We start from the raw sequence: 25,927 nt of genomic DNA, 5'->3' as shown, positions 1-25,927 counted from the left end.
TGAGTCTCCTCCCGTGGAGTGACCTGGCTCCGTGTCCTGCATTTTGCTCCTGAGTGGCAGGTGTGGAGCTCTGGGAGTTGCATGCCTTTGGACGGTCTTCACGGGGTGTTTTCTCCGTCAAGTCTCCTTGGCTGAGCTCGGTTTCCAAACTGCAGCGGGAGGCTGGCTGTCGGTACCCTGTGCACCTGCAGTTCAGGTCCTCCCCAAACGCCGACGGGAGTGTGTGTGTGTGTGTGTGTGTGTGAGAGAGAGAGAGAGAGAGACAGAGACAGAGACAGAGAGACAGGATCTCCTGTCACGGCTCTGCGTTCCCAGGAACACGCCCCCACCTTTCTCCGTGGCTGTCACTGCCCCCCGTTTCTGTCCTCTCTTCTTTCAAGGCTGAAAGCGTTCTCTCTGAGGCTCAGCCTCGGACTCGGGCCTTCCCTTCGGGAGAACAAAGAGACACAGAACAGGAAACGCACCCACGGCTCACCCCTCCGCCCAGGCACGGGCTCCCCTCCCGCTTCTGCTCTGGGCTGCTTCCCGCTGCCTACGGAGGATCGTCTCACGCACCTCGGCTCCTTTTCCTGCTGTCCATGGGGCTTATTTGTTAAACGGCTGTTCTGACAGGGGCGGCTCCGCCATCTCTGGAACCCGAAACAGAGTTGTCAGAGTGGCTGGAGGTGTTCGCCACGTGCAGACCAGCAGGAACGTTCCTGCCGTCGTCAGACAACCCGAACCCACGTCGTCTGAGACGGCTGCAGGTGGTGGCGCCGCCCCAGATGCGCTCACAGCTGTCAGACCGCCGTCCGGGACCCAGACCAAGCGGCCTTGAGGCTCAGGCCTCAGGGTGACACCCAGGCATCTCCGCCCCCAGGCCTCCCATTCAGTCTAAGTATAGACCGTCGTCAGGCAGGAAACACTTTCAGGCATGAGCAGGGAGACAGACCTTTCCTGAACTTGAGCTTTGCTGCTTTGAAGTATGTCCACACTCCGCTAAGCGGCGTTTAGACACTTTTGTGTTTCCTGTCCAATCCTTTTTTTAAAAATGTGAATAAATAAGCTTCTTGCCCGTGTCTCGCCAGTTGGCGTGCGTCAGGATCCGACATGCCCATTCGGAATGTCAAAAAGTAGCGCCTTCTCCGTGTCTTTGTTTTCCAGCCCAGACTTCCTGGCCGCTGCTCCAGTCTCGCTCCGGGTTTCTCTGTGACCCTCGCCATGTCTCCACGGTGTTGAAATCCGTGGTCGAAAAAACATGTTTGAGTTTTCGTTTCTGCTCCTTCTTTCCGCTTCCCTTCTCCCCGCCAGAAGTCCTGTCTCACCGGGGCTGGTCCCTTAGAACACGTGGAGATAGTGTGTGAGAGGAGTGTGTAAGCTCACATCGTATCCACACTGGCGTGAGGCTGAAAGTTGTATTCGTTTTCACTCGCAAAAACGTGTGAAAGGCAACCCCACCTTCTCGGCGGTGCCCCGGCGGTTCTGCGTTCTTGCACGGTTCGGCAGAACCGTTTGGGACCACGACCCGGACGAAGGGGGCCTGGGGCCGCCGCTGCCGTGTCCCGGCCTCGGCGGGTCCTCAGAGCCCTGGGTCCCACCAGGGACCCCGCGGTTGGACGAGGAGAAGAAGCACGCGCTGCGACCGGAGCGAGGCAAAGCGCGCGTCGTCGTGAGAAGACGATGCCCCTCTGTGCCCCGCCCTCATGTGGTTTCCTTCTATTTCCAGTCAATACGTCGATCCCCAATGTCACAGAAGTAAAGGAGAACATGACGTTTGGGTCCACGCTGGTCACCAACCCCAAGGGAGGGTTCCTGGTAAGAACGCAGAGCGTCGCGGCAGCTGGTGAACCGGGAAGGCCGTGGTTGCCGGTCTCCGTCGAGTCCGCTGCGTACTTTGTAACCTTATGGTTCTCCCTTTTTTTTTTCCATTGTTAAAGGCCTGTGGGCCCCTCTACGCCTATAGGTGTGGACACCTGCACTACACCACGGGCATCTGCTCCGACGTCAGCCCCGCCTTTCAAGTCGTGAATTCCATCGCCCCTGTACAAGGTATGGGTGTCGTTCAGTGCTCTTTCCCGTCCGAAGCGAGCGTACCAAAAGGCTTGCGCTGTTTTCTCCGCTGCCAGCGTTACCAATTTAGGTAAATGTTTGCTGTGCTCATAGATCACCAAACCTGGCCACTATTTCTGGAATTGGTATTCGTGTCAACAACCTCTAGGGAGTCCTGTTTAAACATCGTAGCTAAAGCTGTCACATTGTTTATGTTCAAAGGGTGGGTGAGACTCGTGGTGGATCGTAACCTCATTTGAAACGCACGTAGAATGGGAACTGTTACATAAAATTCATAGTGAGAACATTTCCAAAGCTAACTCTCGCAGCGTCCATTACAATGGGGCAGAGACGGGTTACGCTCGGCAGGCCCACGGCTGCCGAATGCCGTGAGTGTCACTTTTGCTCTGACACTGCTTTTTCTGAGGGTGAGAGCAATGTGTCCGCTTTGCAAAGCATCGGTCACTGGGTCAGAGCAGGCTCCCTTCAGCCCAGAAAGCACTGCCCGTAGCTCTCAGAAGGCAGCCTCCAGCTCAGGGCGCACGGTGGGCCCCCTGTCCCGCAGAGTGCAGCACGCAGCTGGACATCGTCATCGTGCTGGACGGCTCCAACAGCATCTACCCCTGGGCCAGCGTGACCGCGTTCCTGAACAACCTCCTGGAGAGGATGGACATCGGCCCCAGACAGACACAGGTACGCGGCCCTGCGCTTCGGCCTCTGTGTCCCGAAGAGTAAAACGCACACACACATCGGGTGACACAACAAACTAGGCCGAGAACAAGTCAATTAGCAAAGCCAAAATTCAGGGCGCATTTTGTATTCCGTGACCCTGTTCTGACTCCTGATACAAGGGACATTGTTGGCAGACCACGTGATTTTCTAAGCGGAGAAATACTGTAAAAGCTGCCGTTTCCACAGCTCTTGGAAAATGTCCCCTATAGTTCTCTGGAAAATCATATTTGGTTTATTTTTATTGTATTTTTTTATTTTTTTAGTTTTATTTATTTATTTTTAGAGAGGGAAGGGAGGGAGAGAGAGAGAAACATCAATGTGCGGTTGCTGGGGGCTGTGGCCTGCAACCCAGGCATGTGCCCTGACTGGGAATCGAACCTGCGATGCTTTGGTTCGCAGCCCGCACTCAGTCCACTGAGCTACGCCAGCCAGGGCTTTATTGTATTTTTAATCTTTATTTTTTTCCCCGTTACCATGTAGTCCCCGTATACCCGCTCCCCCCAGCCAGCACCACCCTGTTGTTGTCCACGTGAATTCCTAGTTATAAAGTAAGTGTAGCCACTTTGGTGATTATCAGAGCAGGATTTTGGAATTGTGGGAACTAACCTGACCCGTCGCATTAGAATCCCCTTTCCCACATTACACGAACAGAGTGGGAACTGGCCACAGGGTATTGCTGAAAGTCGATTTTTCCCTGTATTTAATCATTTCTTCTCTTAGGCAGACAGCAACTACCCCATTTCTTGGCTACAGGAAGTCAAAGAGATTTTTTTGTCTTTTTTTTGTTTAATCCCATGGTGTCTGTTTCTAAACACGGCCCCTTTACGGCCACTAAAGGAAGTGGAATGTCTCCCGTGCCTCTTCCACTTTAGACACTGGGTTTGGGTCTAACTAATCCAACTTCTATGAAGCGTATGTGGCCACGTGGCTTAAATATAGAGAAGGCTTGGGGATACCAGGCAGATTCAATGTCAAAGCGAGGTCAGTGGCTTGAGTGGGGGAAGTAAGTAGCGCTGGACTCGGGGGCTGCGCTGCCGTTGGCTGGCTCGGGGCCCCAGGAGCGCAGGGCGGGGCTGTCCCGCCCTCTGACAGCTGCGCAGCCAGACACACTTCTGAGGCCCTGGAAGAGCCGTCTGCCCCATCCAAGTTCATCACACCCCCACTCCAGCTGGGCTGGAGAGCACGCATGTACACACACGTGTGCAGGCAAATAAATGCCTGTGCATATATGTAAACATATAAACTGCACCTAGAAACCTGTGTCTGTATCCATATAAATACATATATAAAACGTGCATTTCCCCAGATAGATGTAGTTGCAGGTTGCGAGTCAGACTCAAGCCTCCAGTGAAACGCCACCAGGCTGAGTCCGGGCTTGCGGGGTCACTCCAGAGAGAGCTGGGTGAGTGGGGGCGGGGGGGTGTCCCTCGGGAGGGCGGAGGCCTTGCAGTCAGCGTGGACTCATTCCCAGGAGAGGGGCTTCCTCACGTCGCACTGTGTGAGTTTCCTGGACGCCGGTTTCTCCTCTGCGGCTGGTCCTCCCCAGAGGCTTGGAGAGGCTAGTGCATCTCTCCCTGCCACGGGGTGCCGGCTGGCCTGTGTCCTTTGAAAGGCCACTTCAGAACTGTGGCTTGCTCCTCCTCCTGGTCCCCACGGACCCTTCGACTTCCCTCCTGAGGACCTCTCCCCCTTCCTGTGTCCACTCTTGCCCACCCTTTCTCTCCTGGGTCAGGAGGACTTCCTGGAGCCACACCGTTGAGCCAGAAGACATCTTGGGGGTTGTTTCACCAAGAATGTCAGTTTATGGAGGGGACACGAGAGGCCAAGTGACTCGGTCAAGGCTCCGTGCTGCTGACCGCAGACCAGGGCACACTGCTGGCCAAAGCAGCCCAGCGTCCTTGCCCTTCTGAGAGCTCTGCCCCAAGGAGGGGGGCTGCGAGCGGGTCCCCTCCGAGCAGTCCCCCCCAGAAATGCGGGTCTCCTGTCCTGCCCACCCTGTCCTGCCTGTCCTCCTCCTCCCTCCCTCCGCTGGCCGAGAGCCCGGTGCTCCGCCCCTGCACGGAGGTCTCTGAGATGGGGCTGGGGACCTCAGCCCTGCCCCCACCCCCGTCACAGCTTGCCCGCGATGAGCCCTCCTCCCCCCACCCCCCGACTCCGGCTTCGTCCACACCGACCTGCCTTCCCGGCCGATCCTCTCTGTCCAGAGCTCGTGATAGTCTCGGGACACTTTTACATGTCGAATATGTCATTGGCATCTGAACTTCTGATTTAGCTTTTAAACACACTTGTGTGTTTCACTATAAAAGTTCACTTGTGTTCGGCGCTTTGTGGGAGTGGGGTGCGACTGCACACCTTCAGGAAGAACACGGAGGGGGCGCAGGCCCCCAGGACCCCAGGCCCCCAGGCCCCGGTCGGTGGGGAGCTGGGGCGGCGGCCGGCGGAGGACAGGAAGGAGCCAGTAACAACCAACTGCTCTGTGCCCCACCCGCGCCGCTGCGGTTCTCCTGCTTCCCACCGTGGGACCCGCAGCGAGCGGCGCATTCCACAGGGAGGCAGGAATAGAGGAGCTGTTCTCCCCCCACCCCACCCCGCCAGAGGAATGCCGCCGCCGCCGGGGTGGGCTCCGCGGAGCCGTGTGTCTCTCGGAGGGGACAATGACTTCATTCAGCAGAATCGGGCCTGGCCCGGGGTCCCCTGCGACCAGGGAATGGGAGGGACGTGGCCTCACTGTGCCGTGGGGCACACAGCCAGGGCTCCTGTCCTCGGTCCCCGGGGGGGCCCAGAACTGCAGCTCTGCACACGGTTGTCCCTGGCGCCCCCAGAGGTCCCCCGAGGGAGCCGGCCCCCTGAAGAGCCCAGAGGAGCCGCCCACCGCGCTGGGGCTGGGCTTCCTGTGGCCTGCGGCCTGTTCCCTTCCGCGTGGAGCTGGACCCTCCTCCTCCGCTCGCTTACTCGGGGTTTCCCCGAGGGTTTAGCACGACAGGCTCTGGGACGGGCCGGACGGTCGCAGGGACACACAGGCCCTCTCCAGCTGTGCCCCGGGGTTGCTGCCTCGGAACCCCGGAGGCGCTGGGACTGTCCCCAGACATCAGGGCGGAGCCTCCAGCTAATTCTGGAGCAGGTTACAGTTGGAGAAACACCAGACTGAATTATTATATTGGTGTCTGTGAGGTGTGTGTGTGTGTGTGTGTGAGTGTGCGTGAGCGTGCATGTGTGTTTGCCGCCCCTTCTGGTTGGCAGGCACCTCAGGAGCGAAGACATCACGTCACCTTCTGTCCTGCTGGTGGCCTGCCCGGGGCCCTGCTGTGGCCCAGCAGGCTCTCGGCGACCACGTGTGCCATAAGTGTGCCGGTCGTAATGAACACATTTTTTGTGTTTTTTCTCTGACGAGTGGATGTTTAATGGGACATTTCTATCACTGGCATTTTTATAGCCGTAACTGGCACTTTCATGTTCTTTTAGTGCGCACTTTATACTTCAGGCTTCAGTATTTATACTTCAGTATTTTCTAATCTTTTTCCATTCTGGCTTAAGTTGTGTCAAGGACAAATCTCATAAATAATTCTCTAAACCAAAGGGACTGGAAAGACATTTATTAGGCCACTGCCTTTGCTAACCTCTATTTAATACAGTGTTAAGTATAACAATTGCATCTGTAAAGTTTGACCTTCCTTCAGTGTAGTCAGAAAAGAAATTCATTCACAGAAAATCTGGAAAGATACTTCCTCTTCAAAGAAACACACTGAAAAGTGTGCTTATCTTTCGTGTGGTCTTATGGTAAGACTCTTCAAAAACACAGACAGTGTGTTTAAACCATTTTAGTTCTGACTGGCTGCTAACATGATTTACGTAAGTTGTGTGCATGTGTTGTTGTCGTTTTCAGCTAAAGCACCAATTCCGCCCTAGGCTGGGCAGAGCGGCTCCGAGTTGCTCCTCCCTGTAAGCCCCGCCCCACTCGGTCCCTCCTCCCTGTAAGCCCCGCCCACTCGGACCCGCCTCCCTGTAAGCCCCGCCCACTCGGACCCTCCTCCCTGTAAGCCCCGCCCCACTGGGTGGGGGCGACGCCGGGAGAGACCCTGAGGAGGAGCTGCGGAGGTAGGCCGTGCAGGGCTGGCCGGAGCACGCTCAGCCTCCGTGCTGCATCCCGGGTGTGCAGGCCTGAAGCATGGAGTTGAGGGGGTGTGTGAGGGGGGTTTCTCGGTAGGAGGAGCCCAGTGGGGAGGGCGTGCATGGGGGCCCCCCCGCGCAGGGAGCCCAGCGGGCGACCCCTGGAGCCGGGACGCACCGCGACCAGCGCCTGGCTCCCGCTGGACTACCTGCGGGCGAGGTCGCCGTGCCAGCTGCTGGCAGGCAAGTCACAGCCGAGGTGGCCGTGCTGGGACGGTGCGCCCCGGAACTCGGCGGTGTGAACGCTGCGTGTTTCCCGCGGGTCTTCACGCGGGGGGGGGGTGGGTGAGTCCTGGCGCTGGGCCCTCCTGCAGGTGAGGGGAAAGCAGGCGAGAGCCGGATGCCTGGGGACTTTGGGGTGAAATATGCCCCTCCGGTAAGGATGCAGGTGAGGGGGACCCCCAGGAACCCACAGGACAGTTGTAAACACCTGTTTGCACGTGTCCTTCACGTGTAGGGGAGGGCCGGCCAAGTGGGAATTCCTGCACCCTTTCCCGGGCCACACAGTCAGACACAGCGGTCCACAATCCATGGGAGACCGGCAGGGACCCGCCAGCTGCACCCCTGTCCTGGGCACAGCCTCCTCGCCTCCCCTGGGGAGACCTGTGATGGGCCAGCACGGATCGTTGGTCTCGTTGGTGTTGTTTGATGCAGGCGGCACCACACGAAATTGTGGCTCTTCCATCTTCGTTGACCTGTACACACAGCAAGTCCGGGTGGTACAACCTGCACTAAAATGAACAGACGTTGTAAAACCAAGGATAAGAAAAATCTTAAGACACTTACCTTTCCATCCAGGGATCACAAACAACTTTCCCCTAAATAAGTTTTAGAGGGACAACTGGCCAAAATAAATTGCGTTCTGCTAACAGTCGTCCCCCCCCCCCTTATCCACGGGGGATTCGTTACCAGACCCCCAGTGGGTGCCTGGAACCGAGATGGTGCCGAACTGGACACCTACTGTGGTTCTCCTGCACGTGCGTGCGTATCTGTGACAAAGTTTAACTTATAAACGAGGCACAACAAGAAATTGACGACTGCAATAACGTAACAAAACAATGACAACGATGGACTATAAAGAAAGTTGTGTGAATGCAGTCTCTCTCTCTCAAAACATCCCCAGATTGTCCCGGACTCGCCTCCCACTCGCAGAAAGCACGTCCCGGCCCCTCTCTCTGGCACTTCCGCAGCACCCGCATCGCGACTCCGGTGCCCTGGGGTCGCCATCGTCCAGGAGACTCCGGGTGGCTTGAACACAGGCGCTGAGATGTGGAGACAGGGGGTGTGGCAACCCCTACGGACAGGGGGTGACTAGCAGGCAGGGTCCATCCGCGGCGTGGACACTCTGGACTGAGGGTGACTCACGTCCCCGGTGGGATGGAGCGGGGCGTGGGGACTTCATCACCGCACTCAGAACAGCACACAATGTAGAAGTCAGGAACTATTTATTTCTGAAATGTTTCTTTTAATGGTTTCAGCCACCGTTGACTACGGGCTGCCGAAACCACGGGCAGCAACACCGCGGGGTCAGGGCTGCTTTCTGTCTGTCTGACGCAGGCCTGTTTGTCCTGCTGGTGGCGTCTCCACACTCGGTACCGCGGGTGCAGAGCAACTGTGACAGCCTCTCCTCTGCCGTCAGGGAGTTGCGAGCTAGTCCCGGCAGATATTGGAAGGCTTGACAGAGATACAAACCGCTCCTGGAAGGAACTGCCCCCTCCACAGAGAAGCAAAAGAAAGGAAAGGGAAGCAGTCGGGCAAAGAACAGAGCTCGCGTGGAAGTCTCCACACGACATGCAGTGTCCCTCGTGGGGATGCCGCCCGAGTGGCAGAACTGCGAGCTCCAAACGCAGCTGTGCCGCCCTTGCCTGCAGTTTCGCCATCTGTGGCTTCGGTGACCGTGGTCGGCCGTGGTCTGAACATACTAAACAGAAAATCCCAGGCATAAACAATTCACAAATTTTGGAGCGCGAGCTGCCCTGAGTGGTGTGGTAAAAGCTGCGCCCGCCCCTCCCCGCCCCAGCCGGGACGTAACTCGTCCCTTTGTCCAACGTCTCACGCCAAGATGTCTTGAGAGGGACCCCATTCCCGCAACCTTCATTACAGCAGATCGTTGTATTTCTATGTCTTTAGTAGTTATGGTGGTTGACCTCATACCACGCATAGCTGAGCAGTGAACTTCATCGTGGCTGTGTACGCATGGGGGGAAACAACACGTCTGTAGGCTTTGGTACTCTCCACACTACTCGCTGGCTGGGAACCCACTGGGGGTCTTGGACAGTGCCCCCCCACCCCGCGTAAGGGGTGCTGCTGTAGGGAGTCAACGACGTCTCTCCCACGTTCCTGTGTGGTCCCATGAAGACTTTTGCAAACGTAGTCAAGGAATATTTGTAAGCCAATCTTTTACCCAAGAAAGAGTGAAGGTGATAAAATCGCCTTTAAAAAAACAAAACACAACACCCATAAAAGCAAACCTGAAACGGTCTGAGCTTGCCAGAGTAACAGATGGGATGGTGTGAACATCACGGAGGTCTTATTGATCCTCAACACCTAAGCACGCGTTGCTTTTAATAATAAATGAGGACGAGGGAAATAACGGCAAATACGAGTGCATTACCCTAAATAAAACCAGTAAATTGTGAGGCTTGATATAAAAGTGAAATATACTAATGGAACGATGTCTAGATTGTTCCCATCAAGAGGGCAGCGTGGCATTAAAGCAGGCAAAACGCAGGGGAGAAACTCATTCAGTGTTAGGGATATGATCGATGTGTCTTTTCGCTGCGCCTTGGACGGCCATTTCCCAGAAGCCTTCACCAGGAGGCCTGGTTCATGGCTGCGCGGTCTGAAAGGCCTCCGGGCGGCCGCGTCCTTGTCCGTCAGGCTGCGGTTCCTGAACTCGGTCTTCAGAGAGGTGCATCTTGTCGCTCCCCGGCCTCCTGGCCTCCCGGTGGGTGCCCCCCCCACGCGTCACTCTGTGTGAGTCACCTTCCCCCGGTGAAGCTCAGATCCTGGCGTCTCCCTGATACAGACCTACCATCCTCGCCTGCAGAGGAACAGCCCGTCTCTCCAGGGGACCAGGAGGCATGTGTCACCTGGCGCCAGTCCTTCCCCCTGCCTCCTGCCCCCCCGGTGCCTGCCTCTCTCCTGCCCCTCTCCTGCCCCACTGCCTCCCCTCTCCGGCACCTGGTTCTGTGCTCCGGTGACCCCCGCCGCCCATGCCTGTGTGCACCGCGGGAGCTCCCTAGGCTCCATCCAAGTGTCGCTTTCTGCCATTTGCTGTGATTGTCCCACCCACCCTTCCCCCGGGAAGCCCCCCCACCCCGTTCCCACAGTGTTTGCACACCCATCACTCAGCGTGTCGCTTTCTGTGGCACGTGCGTGTCCCCCCGGGCGTGCACATCTGCGGAAGATCTAATTCCTGGAAGTGTTCTTTTCTCTTGTGTTAAAGTCACTGTTGTAGTGGCCACCATCGCTCACGCTGCCTCGTGAAGGTACTGAGCTCGAAGGCGCTGGCTTGTGGGGACCCCCCCCCATGAGACTCCCCTGGACCTGGCGTTCCAGGCTGTTCTCCTCAGGCGTTCACGCACCGGCCCCGTCCACCTGCGGCCCCGACCTCTCCCACGCTCCTCTCCCCTCGCGCGAACCGGCTCTCGTCTCCAGGTGTGGGTCCACGCTGCTGCCGTCTCCCCTCCCAGCACCGGCCAGCTGACCACGCCGGTTCCCAGGCCTGGGTCCCTCCCCTGTCGAGGTTCTTCGTGTGGCTGGGGGCTCGTTTGATCCGCCTGTGAGCCGGCCCGTCCGTGTCCTCGTCCATGGTGACAGGGTGTCAGCGAACAGCCTCCGATCGGAGTGTGCGGACGGCGACCACGGACGGCGGCCTGTCCTAGAGCCACGTTCGCGCCCTGACTCACTTCCCTTCGAAGCGTGTCCTGAGGCGGGGCTGCTGTGCCGCAGTTTGGGGGAGAGGAAACGCACGCTGGCCGGACGCGAAACCACCTGGGGCTCCTGTTGGGTCAGCGATCGCCCAGAGCATGTCCTCGTTTTACCCTGCCTTTACTCGCTCCCCGAAGGAAGCCACTGACTGGGTGACAGGGGTTGTTGAATGGATCTTAGCTCTTGCTGGGCACTGCAACGCAGGCACCGGTGGGACTGCGATTTAACAAGACAAGGGAATAATCTAATCCTGAATGAGTGAACAATCCCATCCCTTCCTAACTCCTTCTTACTCGGTGTACTGAATAACCCTTTTAAGCATTCTCTTTCTGACACTCCCTGTCATTCTGTTGTGACTCTGTGTTTCATGAAAACCAGGAAAGCCTTCCTTTTGGGGATTTTTCCCAGGGTCCCCACTGTCCCCGTCCTCCTCTCCCATGCCTGCACCCCAGAAATGAAGCCGTTTAGGTAGTTCATTTACCTTAATTCGGCAGCTGCTTATGAAGCATTTCAGTGATTAAGTAGCATGCCATGTGTCCTGGGCAGTGTGAAGACACACGAGAACTTTGTTCTCAATGCCCAGAAAACTTCCTCCATGGAAATGAGGCCAAGTCTTACCTTTGAATCACTGCAGCGCATGACATTCGAATGAAAAGGACAATTAATTCATCTTTGCACGTAGGTAACTCTTAATACCGTAAAGCAGTCTGCTTTCCGGACTGTGTTGCGGGAGGTGTGGAACGTGTCCCTCTCACACACAAACAAATCATAATCCCCTCGATGAGAATGCACTGTGTCTTCCACTTCACGGCCCACAGTGCCCGTTCCCACGGGGAAGACCCCGAGATCACGTCGCAAGGATTTGCTTCTGATTCAGAGCAGAGCCGTTGGGACCTATTCCTGCTGTTTTGCACCGTTTCAGAGTTGTGGGGTTGTTTCTCGGTGGAAGCAGCAGGGGGCGAGAAGAGAGACGGAGACAGAGGCAGTGAGCAGGGGGGGCAGCTCGCTGTGAAGGTGTGTGTCTAATGGGCGTTTCCCATTGTCTTCCGGGGCCACGGGCCCACAGAATGCTTTTTTTGTTTACATCCCACCTAGTGACCTACGAAACGGTGCCTGTGCTCCCAGGGAAAGGGAGAGAGGGCACGTTAGTGTGGGGGTTAGCTGAAGAAGGACTATACATCTTACGTTTGTGTGGAAGGTTCTGTTACATGGCACCCACCCCTTGTTCACGTAACAGAATCCTTAGCTTGCTCCATTCCACAGCCTGAATGAGCTCTTAGGTCTCATCGGCCTCGCATTGTAATTGAGTTGACTTTTGTTCTACTGATCAAGAAGTCCAAATGCTGGCTGGCGTAGCTCAGTGGATTGAGCATGGGCTGCGAACCAAAGTGTCATGGGTTCAATTCCCAGTCAGGGCACATGCCTGGGTTGCAGGCCACGGCCCCCAGCAACTGCACATTGATGTTTCTCTCTCTCTCTCTCTCTCCCTTCCCTCTCTGAAAATAAATAAATAAAATCTTTAAAAAAATAAGATCACTAGTTTAAAAAAGAAAAGAAGAAGAAGTCCAAGTGCATCTCCCAGGCCAATGCATCCGTTCCATTTGCCCCTGAAAAGGAACTGTTCCTTCTCCTGGTGGCCGTCACCCCCTGTAGGCGTCTGTTGTTACTCTGTCTGCACCCACTCTTTTACTGACATCTTCAGCTACTCTTTCCATTCTCCCCTTTCTAGAAAAAGCCCACGAGTACTCCAGTTGCTTCTCTGAGCTCCCACCCTGCTTTCCATGCAGCAAAAGTGCCTGGAACTTTCCACCCCCATCTCTCCTCACAGCTCCCTACTTAACCCCCCCCCCCCCCCCACCCCCCATCCCCCGTTCCTAGGACCAGGCGCTGCCTCGCGTCAGCTGTGATGCTAGTTGGTTGGTTTCTTTTTCTCGATCTCCGTAATGATTTAAATTCCTTATCATCCAGACATGTTTTCCAGGCTCCAGACTACTTTGATGTCTCCTGTCCCACTTAAACCCCGCTCTCTCCTCTTTATCTGGGTGTTAGGGAGCTGGAGCCTCCCTCCCCCACGGGCCTTTCAACGTGGGGCAGTGAACATGCTTGTGCTTCCCCGTCTCCCTGCCCCCTCACAACATGTGCCCGCCTCTTGGTTCCCTTTGCGTCCTGTTACTTAATCCTCACGCTTACTGATTCTGGTGCCCGTGTGCACACACACCTTCTGCAGGTGCGACTCTACTTCACGTGCCTTCAACCACACACCACGCTGGGCCTGAAACTACTTGTATTGCACTGGGCTTCACCAACAGTCAGCAAAGCGGCGTGCGTGTTCCTTTTGTCCTGGGGCCACGTTCCTGCCCTAGAATTGACCAGTGGGCCCTTTTCTGGGGCAGACCCAGCGGGGCCTTCCTGGGTCTGGTCCCTGAAGGCGGGGTCCGCCAGGGATCCGCCACAGCACATGCCATTTCCCTGAGACTTGGGCTTCCGCGTCTGCCCGCCCTTCTCATTTCCCACGCTGCGCTGTGTCTGTCTCCCTTGTGCGGCTTATCACTGCTCCCCCCCAGCTCCGCTTCCTACTTGCGTAGGAGAAATGTTTCAGTCATGTCGTAAGAATGCGCCGAGGTCCACTGAGAGCGAAGCAAAACAGTGGAAGGAGATAAGAGAACACCAAGCGCGGTGACCTAGCCCACGCTCTTCGCCCCCGCCCTTTGCCCGTCGGTCCTCACCATGCAGTTGGGAGAGAACGCGGGCAGAGCGGTGGGGGAGGATGCGGCGCCCACAGGGGCAGGACGGGCACGTCGGCACGGAGCTCGGACGACGGGGGGAGGATCGCAGGGGCTGCACTGGCGACTGAGTGGGGAGCGTCTGCAGAGGAAGTGAACCGAGAACCTTACAGAGCGGGTGCAATCCCGCCCCCTTGGAGGGAGTAGGGAGGGCACGTGGTGCAGAGAGAGTGCGGCTGGGAGACCCCAAGGCCAGTGGGAGTGGGGGTGGAGCCGGCGGCAGGGCAGACCACTAAGTGACTGAGGTCCCGGAGGAAAACTGAAGTTTAATCCACGGGCCCAGCATTTCAAGGGGCAGCTTGAAGGGTGATCTGTTCTCTATTTGCAATAGAATAAAAGTTCTCTTTAAATGCGTACTTCAGAGTCATTGGTGTAGGCAATGAGGAGCTGTTGGCATTTTTTTGCACAAAGAAGTCACGTGATGAGAGAACTTCAGGACGGGCGATCTCCCGTTCATCTGAGTAGAAGGATCTGAGGAGAGAGAGGGGTGACCGAGGGCGAGAGCGAGGTCAGCGGAGGAGACACCAGCCGCTGCCAGGGTCCAGGGTCAAGGCCGTGACGTCCGGCCTGGACTGACGGGGAAGCACGGGGTGGAGACGGAAGCTGGAAGCAACCCCTGGGAGAAGGGGCCAAGCGATGGCAATTTGACACGGCAGTGCTTCCACGAGAAAGTAGGAAGGAGCTGGGGCAGCCGGCCGGGTGGCGCCAGAGCACAGAGACCGGCGTGCCGGCAGGGGAGGTCCAGGCGCAGCCTGACCTGGAAGGGGCGCCCAGCATGGCCCGGGAGGCGGGGCCGGGGCGGGGAGGGGGCGAACTTCCAGGCACTTCTGTCTCTTTGAGCCGTGGGGGCACAGCAGCTCTGGCGGCCCCAGGGCGTTCATTGGAAACAGCCTCAGGGAGAGTGGCTAGAAGCCACGTCTAAAGAAAGGGTGAGGGAACGGGCCATCGTGAGTTCTCTTACACTTTAATACTTACAAAGAAGAAGCTGATGGGACTGAGATAACTGTCACACAGACGGCAGATGAACAGGCAGGGAGGCGGATGAGACACGGAGCACTGGCTGCCAGCTTACCAAGGTGTTACACGGTTTTCGCTCTTCCTGGGGCGAAGACGACTTGCCAGATGACCTAGTCACTCGTGATACGTTCTGTAGGACTAGAAAGTACCCGTGGAAAGCAGACGGTGCAAAGCAGCCTCGTGGGGTTGGCGTGACTTCCCCCGCGTCTCATGTGACCTCCTCCCCATGTGTGAGCCTGACACTCTCTCCCCCCGAGGAGGACACAGCCTATGGCTGGCATTTGATTGAACTCAGTACGTGAGAGCACGGTGCGGTCGTTAGTAAATAGTAGTGGGACTGCGGGGCAGTGCCAGGCTTGAGGTCCACGGGCCGAACCTGGAAGTGAGGCTGGCCCACAGGTGGTAGGGGGTTGGTCTGGGACAGCGTGTCCCAGGAGCATGCGCAGCGAAGGGGATACTGAGCCCGAGCCGCAGTTGGAAGTCAGCCAAGTGAGTTAATGGAGGGAAAACAAGGTTAAAAGAGTTAAACGTTTGCAAGTAAGTGATTATGGTGGCGGGCCATGGCGTCTAGGCTGGGCACAAAAAAAAATGGCAGGATCTAAAATACGTGGAAATCTTGCTGCGGTCAAGGAGCGAATGGGTCATACGAGGTGAGTAGCTGAAGGCAATGGTCAGAGGGGGGAGAGAACACTGGACATTGAGACTGAGGTGCTGCGGCTTTTCCAGATGACAAGGTCAGTGGCACGACCTTGGGAGTGGGAGCACCCAGGTGAGCTGGAGGAAAAGATTACCGAGGCTCAGGGAGTCAGAGAAACGAGAGACTGGGGCGTTCGGCGCGTTCGCCCGAGCGGTAGGATGTCCAAGAGTCACGACGAGAGTGACAGTTCTCAGGGTTCTGCGGCCTCCTGCCTGATCACATGAAAGCAAAGGAAAGGGAAACAACCCCAGCTCTGTGCGGCGTCCTGGATGGATGAGCAGTTCACTCCCCCAGCAGCGTGTGCTTGCCTGGCACCCCAGATCAGGCGTGACGGTTGTCTGAGGAACGAAACCATTCCACTTGCATTTCCACTGGACATGCACGTGCACAAAGACAGCATCGCACCTGCCGGACTCCCCTTAATGACACTGGTTGGCTGCTTCACATCCGCCTTTGAAGAAGGGCGTGGAAAAGGAATAAGAGAAATGGGTGTCTCTGGGGCGGGGGCGGGGGGGCTATGGCCCAGGGGGAATCACACCTGGGGGTGCAGGACTGTCTTTACCGTCTGACCCTGTGGGGGCTCCGCCCGTACTATCATCAGATCTGTGGGAAAGAGCGGAAGAAGGAAGGCGGCAGGGAGAGGGGGCAGACAGAACAAGAAAAGGGGATGGGAGAAGGCTGATCTGCGAGAGGCCACGGCCAAGCCACAGGCAGCATGCGGCAGGCGTGCGCCCGCGCCCCCCATGACCCTGCTGGCGCGGCCAGGCTGCTCAAACCCCGCTCTGCCCGCATGTCCTGCTCTGGGCTCACGGGCCGTCTTTCTGCTCCTGGGCGTGCTCCCTCTTCCCGGCCTCCGCTCCTTCCCGTGCACAGTCCCCCCCGAGGGCCTCCCCCTGCCCCTCAGCCACCATCCAGGGCAGGTCTCCTGGCACCAAGCGAGGTCTCCACTGGAATACCACTTCTGCCCGCCCTTCCCTGAGTCCTATTTTAAATTCGGGCCCTAGGTCGGTCGTACTTGCTGGCGACAGCTTTTCCGTGGATGTGAAGGGTCATGTGCTGGGTCTCTGTCTTCCAGTCTGGCAGCACCGTGAACGTGAGCGCAGAGCCCGTCGGGGTGCCCTGCCCCCACCCCACGGCCCCCACGGTCTGCAGCAAAAAACGGCTGAAGGGATAAACCGGCCATTCAAGGGGTTTAGCAGCAGCACTTGTGTTTTTGTTCTTCAGGCCACGAGTGTCCGCCAGTAGTTACACTGCTGTCACACTGGCAGGAGTTGTGTCCTCATAGACCTTTAAACTCCTCTGAGAGATTCAGGTGTTCACCTCTGATCTGCACGTGTAAGCCGATCAGACTTGGAACGGGGCATATGTTGCTAGATCGGTAACTCACAGTGGTTCGGTGTTTCAGGTTGGAATCGTGCAGTACGGAGAAAACGTCACCCACGAGTTCAACCTCAGCACCTACTCGTCAACGGAGGAAGTACTCGTCGCCGCCAACAAAATCGTCCAGAGAGGCGGCCGCCAGACCAAAACAGCCCTCGGGATAGACACCGCCAGGTGCGTGTTCAAAAGGCCGCCCGGAGTCAAAGTCTGCACAGAAACGGCTGCTCACGACGCAGCCCTCTGCCGCGTGGGTAGCGCCTTTACCTCGGGAATATTTAAAGCCGTCTTGTGTAAAGCTGGGTTCAGCCAATTAGCTAACGGTTGAAGAACCAAGTTTTTCTACAATATGGTCTCACCACCCCGTGAGACCGTATTATCTTTCCTGTAATTCCACGGGTTTATTTGATGGGAAATCGGTCAAAAATCATGGTATTCTACTGCATCATGTTTTTGGGGATGAAGACATAATATGAGTGATTATCTTTTCCCTTCATTCTGTTTTCAGCTTCTAGGATTTTTCATCTTAAAAAAATGGTTAGTCCACAGCTACTCAATATATATATTTATATTTTAGTGTGTCTGTAATTTTAGCGTGCCTGATTGGGGGTTATGAAGGATCTCAAACAAGAGCTCTCAAAAGGCCGAATTCCAAACTGCCTCACTGGAAATCATTGTCAGTGCGAAGACAGAAAGGAGTGGAAAGGATTTCACTTGCGATGCTCGCACTGTCTTCTTTCTGGCCTTCCCCAGGCCGCCTCCGTCCCTCCCTTTTGCAGTCCCCTCCCCGCAGGGTGCGTGGCCACCAGTGGCTGGAGGTCCTTTCCTTGTGGTGCAGAAATGGAGCCTCTTTTTTTCCGCATTTTTTTTCTGATTTCATTCAGCTCTCAGCTCTTGCTGTGGATCGCTTTGGTCCCTGTTGGAGCCAGTACGCTTCTGAACGAAAAGTAAACAATATGCAAATCACGGCTCGCCTCGTAAACAGTTCAGCGTGTTGAGGGCGCTTCCGTAAAGTGGCTCAGCGCTCCAGAGCCGGTCGCCTGTGCCTTCCCTACACCTCCCAGACGAGCCCCGTGCTTTAAGGGGCTTAAAACAGGCAACATAGGTCCTCCAAAGAAGGGGTGGGCTCTTCAAAAATGCTTGATTTCACGTGCAGCTTCAGACTCCTACACGGTAGAAAAACATGTGGTTCTAGTTACATGGGCCCGAGAGAAAATAACTGCAAACCGACGGGGTGATTTGCATTTACCTGCCCGGAGGGTCGCCCGTGTGCACCCGCGTCTCGCTGCGCTGAGCGCGCCCCTCCTGGTGCCGACTCCGTGTGACCGCACACGCAGAGCCGATCAAAGCGCCCTTTGGAGGCTCCGAGCCCGCGGGGAGCGGGGCCTTTCCCAGAGGCAGCCGCCGAAGAATGAATATTCATCTGCGAGACGCGCTGGCGGAGCATTCCGGCAGGCAGCGTGCGCTCCTGCGTAAATGCCGCCCCGCATGCCAGTCCCCGGGTGGTTTTGCCCACGTGTCCCTCCGCGGGACCCGCGGTGGGACTCAGAGGCTGTGGACCTTTGTACACAATTAAAACGCCGTGTGATATGGCTGCGTAGTCTTCTTGCACGTTAGCTTTTCACGTGTGAGCACATTTCTGGTGACTGTTCGTTGCTCTCAGGTAGGGCCAGTGTCAAACACTATTTTTTTATTTTTCTAGAATCCTTTACTTCCCATTTCACCATCTCCCAGTTCAAAATATTTTCGTGTCCCTGGACCCCTATCCCCAATAGTCTTTCTTTTCAATAGGGCCGCATGCCTCACCATGAGGACTTGATTCTCTTATCCCAAAGGAAAGGATTCTCCCGGGAGGTTTCTCCTGTTGCAAAGCCTGAGAGGAGGTCTCTGTGTCATGTAAACAAAGATCGCTGGAAAGATCACGGTCTTTGGGGGTCCAAGGCAATGTGCTGGAGACAACTGGAACAGAAAGGGCAGACCGGGAGTCAGGCGGCAGCGACCCCTACATTACCGGGAGCCCGCGCTGGGGACACGCCCCCTAGGGACACGCCCCCTGGGACACGCCCCCTGGGACACGCCCCCTAGGGACAAGCCCCCTAGGGACAAGCCCCCTAGGGACAAGCCCCCTAGGGACAAGCCCCCTAGGGACGGCCCTTTACCATCTCCCTCAGCTGGCTGAGGTTTGCTCTGTGTGGCCTTGATCCTCAAGAGAACCCGGAGGTTTCGGCGACCCTCTAAGGAATTGAAACTGCAAAAAGGACTGAATTTCGTGACCTTTCTATTGGACTTCATTTGAATACTAGCCTTTAACCCGTCTCCTCCTCTGCTGGTGCGTGTAAGGAGGTCTGTTTGGGTAGCATGGAGGGCCGAGACACAGGGTTCCCCATGATCAACATTTTTCTCATATGTTTTTTTCTCTTGAAAATGTTAGGAAAAAATTTAAAACGTAAAAAAAGGTACAGCAAAGTGTTATGTATGCATCAGACAGAACCCAGACGGATGGTACTAGCCGCCACACTCCTTGACAGGGAAGGTCATCAGAGGTGAACCCCCTGCTCCCCTCGCCGGGCTCCTCTCTCCCCGCTCAGCAGAGACCGCCGCCGCTGTGCCCACACTGTGCGCCCGCGGGGAGGCCGTGCGCCCGCGGGGAGGCTGTGCGTGGGGCACGCCGTCTGCGAGGCTGCCGTGGGGGCCAGGTTTCTTTGGCACCCCCCACACTGAGCCTGTTTCTCCTCAAGACCAGGGCAGAGTGTTTAAACGAACCACTCAGTACAAGGACGGCTGCCTTCTACACCGAAATATGAAAAACATTCTATAAAAACCCTTTTATGATTTCAGTCCTAAATAAAATACGCTCTTTTCTTCCAAGACCCCCGAGAGAGGAAAGTGAGCCGAATAAAAGAACGTGGTTGAGAGAGAGAGATAAAGGGTGTGTGAGAGCACGTGTGTGTGTCGACGACAGGACCCACAGACATTGTCAGCGACGCACTTGCCTCCCTCTCCTGCCACCTGTGTGCACCCGCCCCGGGGCCTGCGCCCTGACCCCCGGCAGATCTCTCGCTGCCCATCCCGCCCCCCTCGGCCCTACCGCCCGCTCCTGCCACGGGGTCCTCCCTCCTCCACCTGCAGCCTTCGTCCCTGTCCCCGCCTCCATCCTCCCGCCCCCGGGCGCACCTCCCAGCACGCACAGCCGCACACACGGTCTTCTATCTCCCGTCTCGCCTCCCCGCTCAGCGCGTCGCCCAGCTGCTCTCCGCCTGTCAGAGCAGGTGTGGGGCAGGGGCGGGGGGAAAGACTGAAGCCCAGGCCGTGGCCTGAAGCAGAAGAAACAGGCCCGTCGAGGAGGAGAAGGGGGATTTAGAGAGCGAGGCTGGGAGAGTGTGTGGGACCCCACCTGCTCTAAGGCCGGGATCTGCTCCCGCCACGCCCTCCCTTCCAAGGGTCCCAGGAGTGAGGCCTCCCTGCCGTGAGCCTGGGACAGGTGGCGGTTAGCCAACGGGGAGCTCCCCGCCTTCTGGAATCACCCTCAAACTGGGGCAAGTAGCGGTCATCGTGCCTCCCGGGCTGGACCGCGGGTGTCAGTGTTGACCTCGGAGGGAGAGCCCAGGGCTCCCTGGGCATGTGCCCCTACTCTGTTCCTCGCCCTGCCTCCCGTTCTGGGGGGGGATGCAGGGGGGATGATGCTTTATTGGCTTCTCCATTGTCTGTTTCAGGAAAGAGGCTTTCACGGAAGCCCGGGGCGCCCGGAGAGGGGTTAAAAAGGTCATGGTCATCGTGACTGATGGCGAGTCTCACGACAACCACCGACTGAGCCGGGTCATCCAGGACTGCGAGGACGACGGCATCCAGCGGTTCTCCATCGCCGTAAGTGCACGGCCCCACGCTCTCGGACTCCGGGTGTGGGGTGTGGCGGCGGCGGCTCGGGGTGCGGGGCAGGCAGGAAGCCGCAGAAACGAGGTCGGGAGGAGGCGCCGCCCCCTGCAGGGGAGCTCTGTGGAGTCAGGGTCCAGGCTGGTACCCCCCTCCCCGGGTCCTGGGCGCCCAGCGCAGTGCCAGGCCACAGACCGGACACATGGGCACTGAAGCCAAGGAAGGAAGGACACGAGGAAAGACGGAGAGAGTGGGGAGAAAACCACAAGAAGGAAAAAGGAGGATGGGAAAGCAGGAGGGGAAAAAGAAGGGAGGGAGGGAGGATGGAAAGGAACTGAAGACACGCTAGGTAACAAATGAGCATTGCCTGCTGACTAAAAATTCTTCCCACAATTTGGGAGGATGAGAAATCAGGGCTTGCCCCTTACAATAATCTCTAAACGTCAAAGGTGATGTTTCCACACCCACAGCCCTTTGAGTGGCAGGAAGGACACATCGGGCCACCCAAGTTTCTGTCCTCCCTGGACAGTCTACCCTGCGACATGGGAGAAGTCCCCGCTACAGGAGGGCTTTCTTGGGGGCCCCAAAGTCGTGGGGGCCCCTCTGTGCACGCCGCCTCCGGACGGGACTGCCGGGCTGGGAGGAATCGGGAGACGCTGGTGTAGTCGCTCGTGCCCTCGGTGCGGGGCCCAGTCCACTCCACGGCCCACCCCCCGCCGTGCAGCCCAAGGGGAAGCGGCCAGCACGTGCGTTCCCTGCAACCGCACGTAAGCTGGACGAGAAGGGCGGAGGGACCAGGGGAGACATTCCCTTGGTTCCCGGGGACCGCCCAGCCTGCCAGTGGTGACGGAGAGAGCGTGACCCAGAAAGGCCCGCGTGCGCCCCGTGAGCCCACCTGCACTGACACGGGGCCCCCCCATTCTCCACGGGCGGTGTCCGTCTCCCGAGGAGCACGTGCAGAGGGAGAGACTGTCGGAACACGTCATGTCTCTCATTGGCGATTTTTTTCTAAACCAACTCCTGATAGTTCCGTGAAACCACGTGACTTCATTTTCTGCTGTCACCCCATGGTGAAGGGCCTTCCGGAAAAGAGACCTTTCAGACACGGAAGATAAGTCGGATCCTGCTTGCCCCGCACTCTGTGCCTCGCCATGGTTGTTTCATGTCTGTTTCCTACTTACCTCCTCCCCTGTCCCTCCTGGCACCCACCCCCCACCACCGGGGGAGCTTTCATTTCCCCCTTTCATGGACAAGGAAGGCACGGGGCCACAGCCCCCAGGGCCGCAGACCACACGGCCAAGTCTCCCGACTGCCCCCACCAGACCACCTCACTGACCGGGAGACCCCTGCTTCCAGCCCCAAGCCCCATGCCCCCCAGTTTCTCTTTGCTGCTGCCCAGATGTCTGGGCGGTGCTGGGACTGTGCTCCCCTGTCCCCACTCCCAAAGAGCCCACAGTCTGCCCACCTCACCCCAGTTTCTACCCACATCTACAGGGGTGCCAGCTTAGGGGCACAATGCAGGCAGCAAGCAGCCCGCACCATTACCCTTAACAACCCAGGGAGCCCCACTCGAGGCCGGGGACATCGGCAGGGACTTCCCTGTGGCCCTGGAGCTGCTAAGGCGACACAGAGGTAGAAGTCGGGGAGTAAGTAAGCGCCCTTTCGTGGCAGAGCCCCCCCCGGAAACGCAGGTCTGCCCCCTTCCCCAGCCCCCAGGGGCCTGTGTGCACGGACTGTGCACCAGACTCACGGCAGAGTCTGGGAGTGGTGAGGAGGAGGAAGAGGAGGGTAGGGAAGGGCAGAGGACACTGTGCCCTGGAGTCGGAAAGCCCTGGGCTGTCCTTCTGCCTTTGCCCTGTGCTGGCTGCGCGACAGTGGGTCAGTCACTGAACGCCCTGAGCTGCAGCTTCTTTATCTGTCCCATGGGGTCAGTTGCCTCTCCTCCTCCGTCTCGGGTAAAGAATCACAGAGATAAGGACTGTAAAAGCACCCAGCACAGGGACGGGCCAGTCAGCGTTTTTGTCCTAAGGATCCTTATCTCAAGGAGGCTGCGAGCACGAAATAATAACATCAGTGTTTTAGAGCTAGCAGGAATCTCAGAGGTGGATCATGTTACCTCCTCGCCGAGAAACCTTCCGAGATGCCCCCCCCCACCCCCCAGACAGCAAACCTACGGTCAGCTGCAGGGCCTTCACGGCTGCGTCCAGCCCGCGTTTCCAGCCCTCCCCTGGGCTGCGCGCAGTGACCAGCTTTCACTGCACCGTTTGCTTTTTCACGTGGAGAAGGAGATCGAATAAAGCAAATCGGTTTCTCTTTACCCTTGTTTTACTGCCGTGAATTATCCTTTGGCACTTAATGTTCATTATTGCCTCTCCGGTGTTGTAACTACTTCCATGTCTCCCACGGTTGAGACGATTCCGTACCCCCCCGGCCTTCACTCGGGGATACCACCCACGCGGAGGGTCTACGGCTGGTCTCTTCAGTGGGCACAGCCAGGGGTGCCCACCCTGCCCCCGACAACTGGGTGCCAAAGGTGGGGCTATCGTTTGTTCAGCTTGCCCCAGAGGGCGTAGTCTAGCACCCCAGGTGTCGCAGAGTCAGGCCATGGACCGAGTGAACCGTCCGAGGCATGAACACCTCAGGGAAACTTCACTGGGAAGGAAGTAGCTATCCGTGGGTGACTCTGTAATTGTAAGCGCATCTTCCATCGCCTTTATTTACAGTGTACCTGGCTACACGCTCGGCATTTCTTGCTGTCACTTCACTATGTTTCTGTTCGTTGGGCCCCTGGTTCACTCGTCAAACTCTGCCTCGCCTCGGGTCCCCGAGAGGTCCCATAATTGCATTCATCTTCCTGGAGAACCATGAAAGCATGAGTTCCTTTCCCATCTTAATCGATGAATTATGTATTATCAAATTGCTCTTCGAAATGGTATGAATAAAAACGCGTGAGGAAATTTCACGCTAGCAGTAACTACTTGTTGTTTTCCCAACTCCTATTTCTTCTCCCCGGTGGATGCTGTGTGCTTTTCGTTTGTGCCAGACCAGGTGATGGGACAGGGATTGCACTCCCTGCCTGGCGCGGTCCCACGGAAGGTCTGACGCGTTTCTCGAGACCCGCGCACGCCGCTCAGGAGCCGGTCTGCCGCGGGGACCAGCGGTTATCAGTTGGAAAGTTCCTCTGACCCCACTGTTTCCTACCCACCGTGGGATCTCCAATGCCGCAGAGCTGGGGGCGGGCCCAGAGTGCCCAAACCGGACCGACGACTAAAAGGATCAGCCGTGTCTGTGAGAGCCTGGCCAACATTTCCCATTAAACGGTCAGGCTTGGTGCGAGTCCTGGACTGCCTCGGACACTCTGGTCCCTGGTCCCTAGTCTGTCACTCGGGGACATCAGACACCACCGGCAAAGGCCCGTTTTATGTTCAGACTCTCACCTTCAGGGACACTGGCCGGGACTGTGCCCGCACGGGACAGGATCACCTGCCCAGAGCAGTCACATGGAAACGGGAGGAGCGGGAAGTATCTCAGAAGTTCACGCACTGGCAGAGAAAAGGCACCGCTCCACCCGGACGTGAAGTGAACACTTTACCTTTGATGGATCCGCCTCGAGGGGCCTCCAGCTCTGAGTCTGGGTTTCGGGGTCACGTCAGCAGGACGCCCAGTGCCTGGCCTTGGCACACTCGCCATTAGGGAGATGGGAGTGATTTGTGGGTCGTCGTGTGTCTCTTCCCATTCGTGGGAGATGATGTTTTTCCAAGCTACCGGAGACCCTTGGGTGCAGGACCAAAATGCATTTCTCTCTGTTTTTGTGTTTATCCTGTAACGCAGAGTCGTTCCAGCTGGATGCAAGTCCCAGTAATTCACAGAAATTCTCTTCTCTTAACATTTTCTTCAAAACACGTACTCCCGTATTTCATTTATAAGCTCCGTATTTATTGTTTAAGTGTATCGTCTGGGCGTTTTCCCCACTGAACTTGACCCGTTTGGGGGAGAGGAGGACGGGCTGCGGCGGAGAAGAGGGAACTTCGGGGCGATGGGCGTGTCCTGCTCCCCGGTGTGGCGGAGCCGCACAGGAGAGGTTCGCCAAGACCCCAAATCAGATACCGACACAGGGTGGATTTCACTGCATACAAATTACATCTCAATAAGCCTTACTTTAGAAAATAAACCACGCTTGAGAAAGCCTCCTAGGATATCTAAACAATTGCAGTTAACCATAACAGAGCATCCCTGCCTCCCTCCTCTGTGAAAATAGATGTCCCAACCCGCAGCGCTGGGCTTCAAACAGGAAGTCTCGATTGCTCATTTTCCAGATTGCCAAGTGAGATTGCTTCTGAGTCTAGTATCTGTTTAAAATATACATGTATTAGACTGCCCCTCGGTGAGATGTTCAGGAAGAACTGCCAGTTCAAGGTCAAGCAACTCACTTGCTAACTCAATTGCTCTGCCAGCAAACAGTGATGTCACTGGCCAGCCTAATGCGACATGGAGAGACACTCAGAAACCATACCATTACTTTTGAACCGTCAGATCTCAGAGACGCGGCTGTTAATCAACGAGTACACGGGAGTACAAAAGAGGAGACTTTCACGAATGTACAGGATCGCCCTTAAATTCTCCCATACCAACTATCGTATGCAACAGTTAGTATTAAAGAGTCTATGTGTTCTGGTCATTATTCTCCCAAGAAGGTGGAAGTCCATGAAAATCGCGTTATGCTAAGATACTAAACCACCTCTTGTTTACCGACAAGATGCTTGAGATCCTTGTTTAGTGCATAGCATTTAAAATATGTTCTTGCCTTCTCTGTTGCATCCTAGATCCTGGGCAGCTACAGCCGAGGGAACCTAAGCACCGAGGCGTTCGTGGAGGAGATCAAGTCCATCGCGAGTGAGCCCACGGAGAAGCACTTCTTCAACGTCTCCGACGAACTGGCGCTCGTCACCATCGTGGAGGCCCTGGGAGAGAGGATATTTGCCCTGGAAGGTGCGGCCGTGTCCCCTTGTTCTGCACGTTCCGCCTGCGGCCCGAACGCGTGGTAACGGGGCTTCGACGTCAGTTCCCACCACGTGGCTGACGCATGTTTGCTGTGCTCAGTGGCCAGCGTGGAACACTGTCCTTTCCTGGGAATCTGTCGCCCAGACAGACGGCAGGCTTGCCCAGAGTGGGGTCTGCGGGGAGCTGTGTGTGTCGGGGACAGGCAGTGCTGACGTGAGCGCCAGTGGAGGCGATGGGCAGGGAGACCCACGGGGACAAAAACGTTAGAAACCATGGTTTCTACCTAGCTGGTGTAGCTCAGTGGATTGGGCGCAGGCTGAGA

At 56.8% G+C, this 25,927-nt stretch overlaps 1 protein-coding gene across 1 annotated transcript in view; it reads left to right on the top strand.

Annotated features, from left to right (window-relative positions):
- The window catches only part of ITGA1 (integrin subunit alpha 1), a 150,682-nt gene that overhangs the window by 70,040 nt on the left and 54,715 nt on the right, over positions 1-25,927 (top strand). The window contains exons 4-9 of the mRNA XM_045839909.1: positions 1,706-1,794; positions 1,917-2,028; positions 2,594-2,721; positions 16,763-16,911; positions 20,448-20,598; positions 25,428-25,593. Coding sequence (XP_045695865.1) covers positions 1,706-1,794; positions 1,917-2,028; positions 2,594-2,721; positions 16,763-16,911; positions 20,448-20,598; positions 25,428-25,593 — 795 coding nt within the window. The remainder of the gene's footprint in view (positions 1-1,705; positions 1,795-1,916; positions 2,029-2,593; positions 2,722-16,762; positions 16,912-20,447; positions 20,599-25,427; positions 25,594-25,927) is intronic.

The sequence above is a fragment of the Phyllostomus hastatus genome, unplaced genomic scaffold, assembly GCF_019186645.2.
Source record: "Phyllostomus hastatus isolate PE091 unplaced genomic scaffold, TTU_PhHast_1.1 phas_contig_329, whole genome shotgun sequence".
NCBI classification, from domain to species: Eukaryota; Metazoa; Chordata; class Mammalia; order Chiroptera; family Phyllostomidae; genus Phyllostomus; species Phyllostomus hastatus.
The sequence above is the reverse complement of the archived record's forward strand: the minus strand, read 5'-3'. Positions and strand labels throughout refer to the sequence as shown.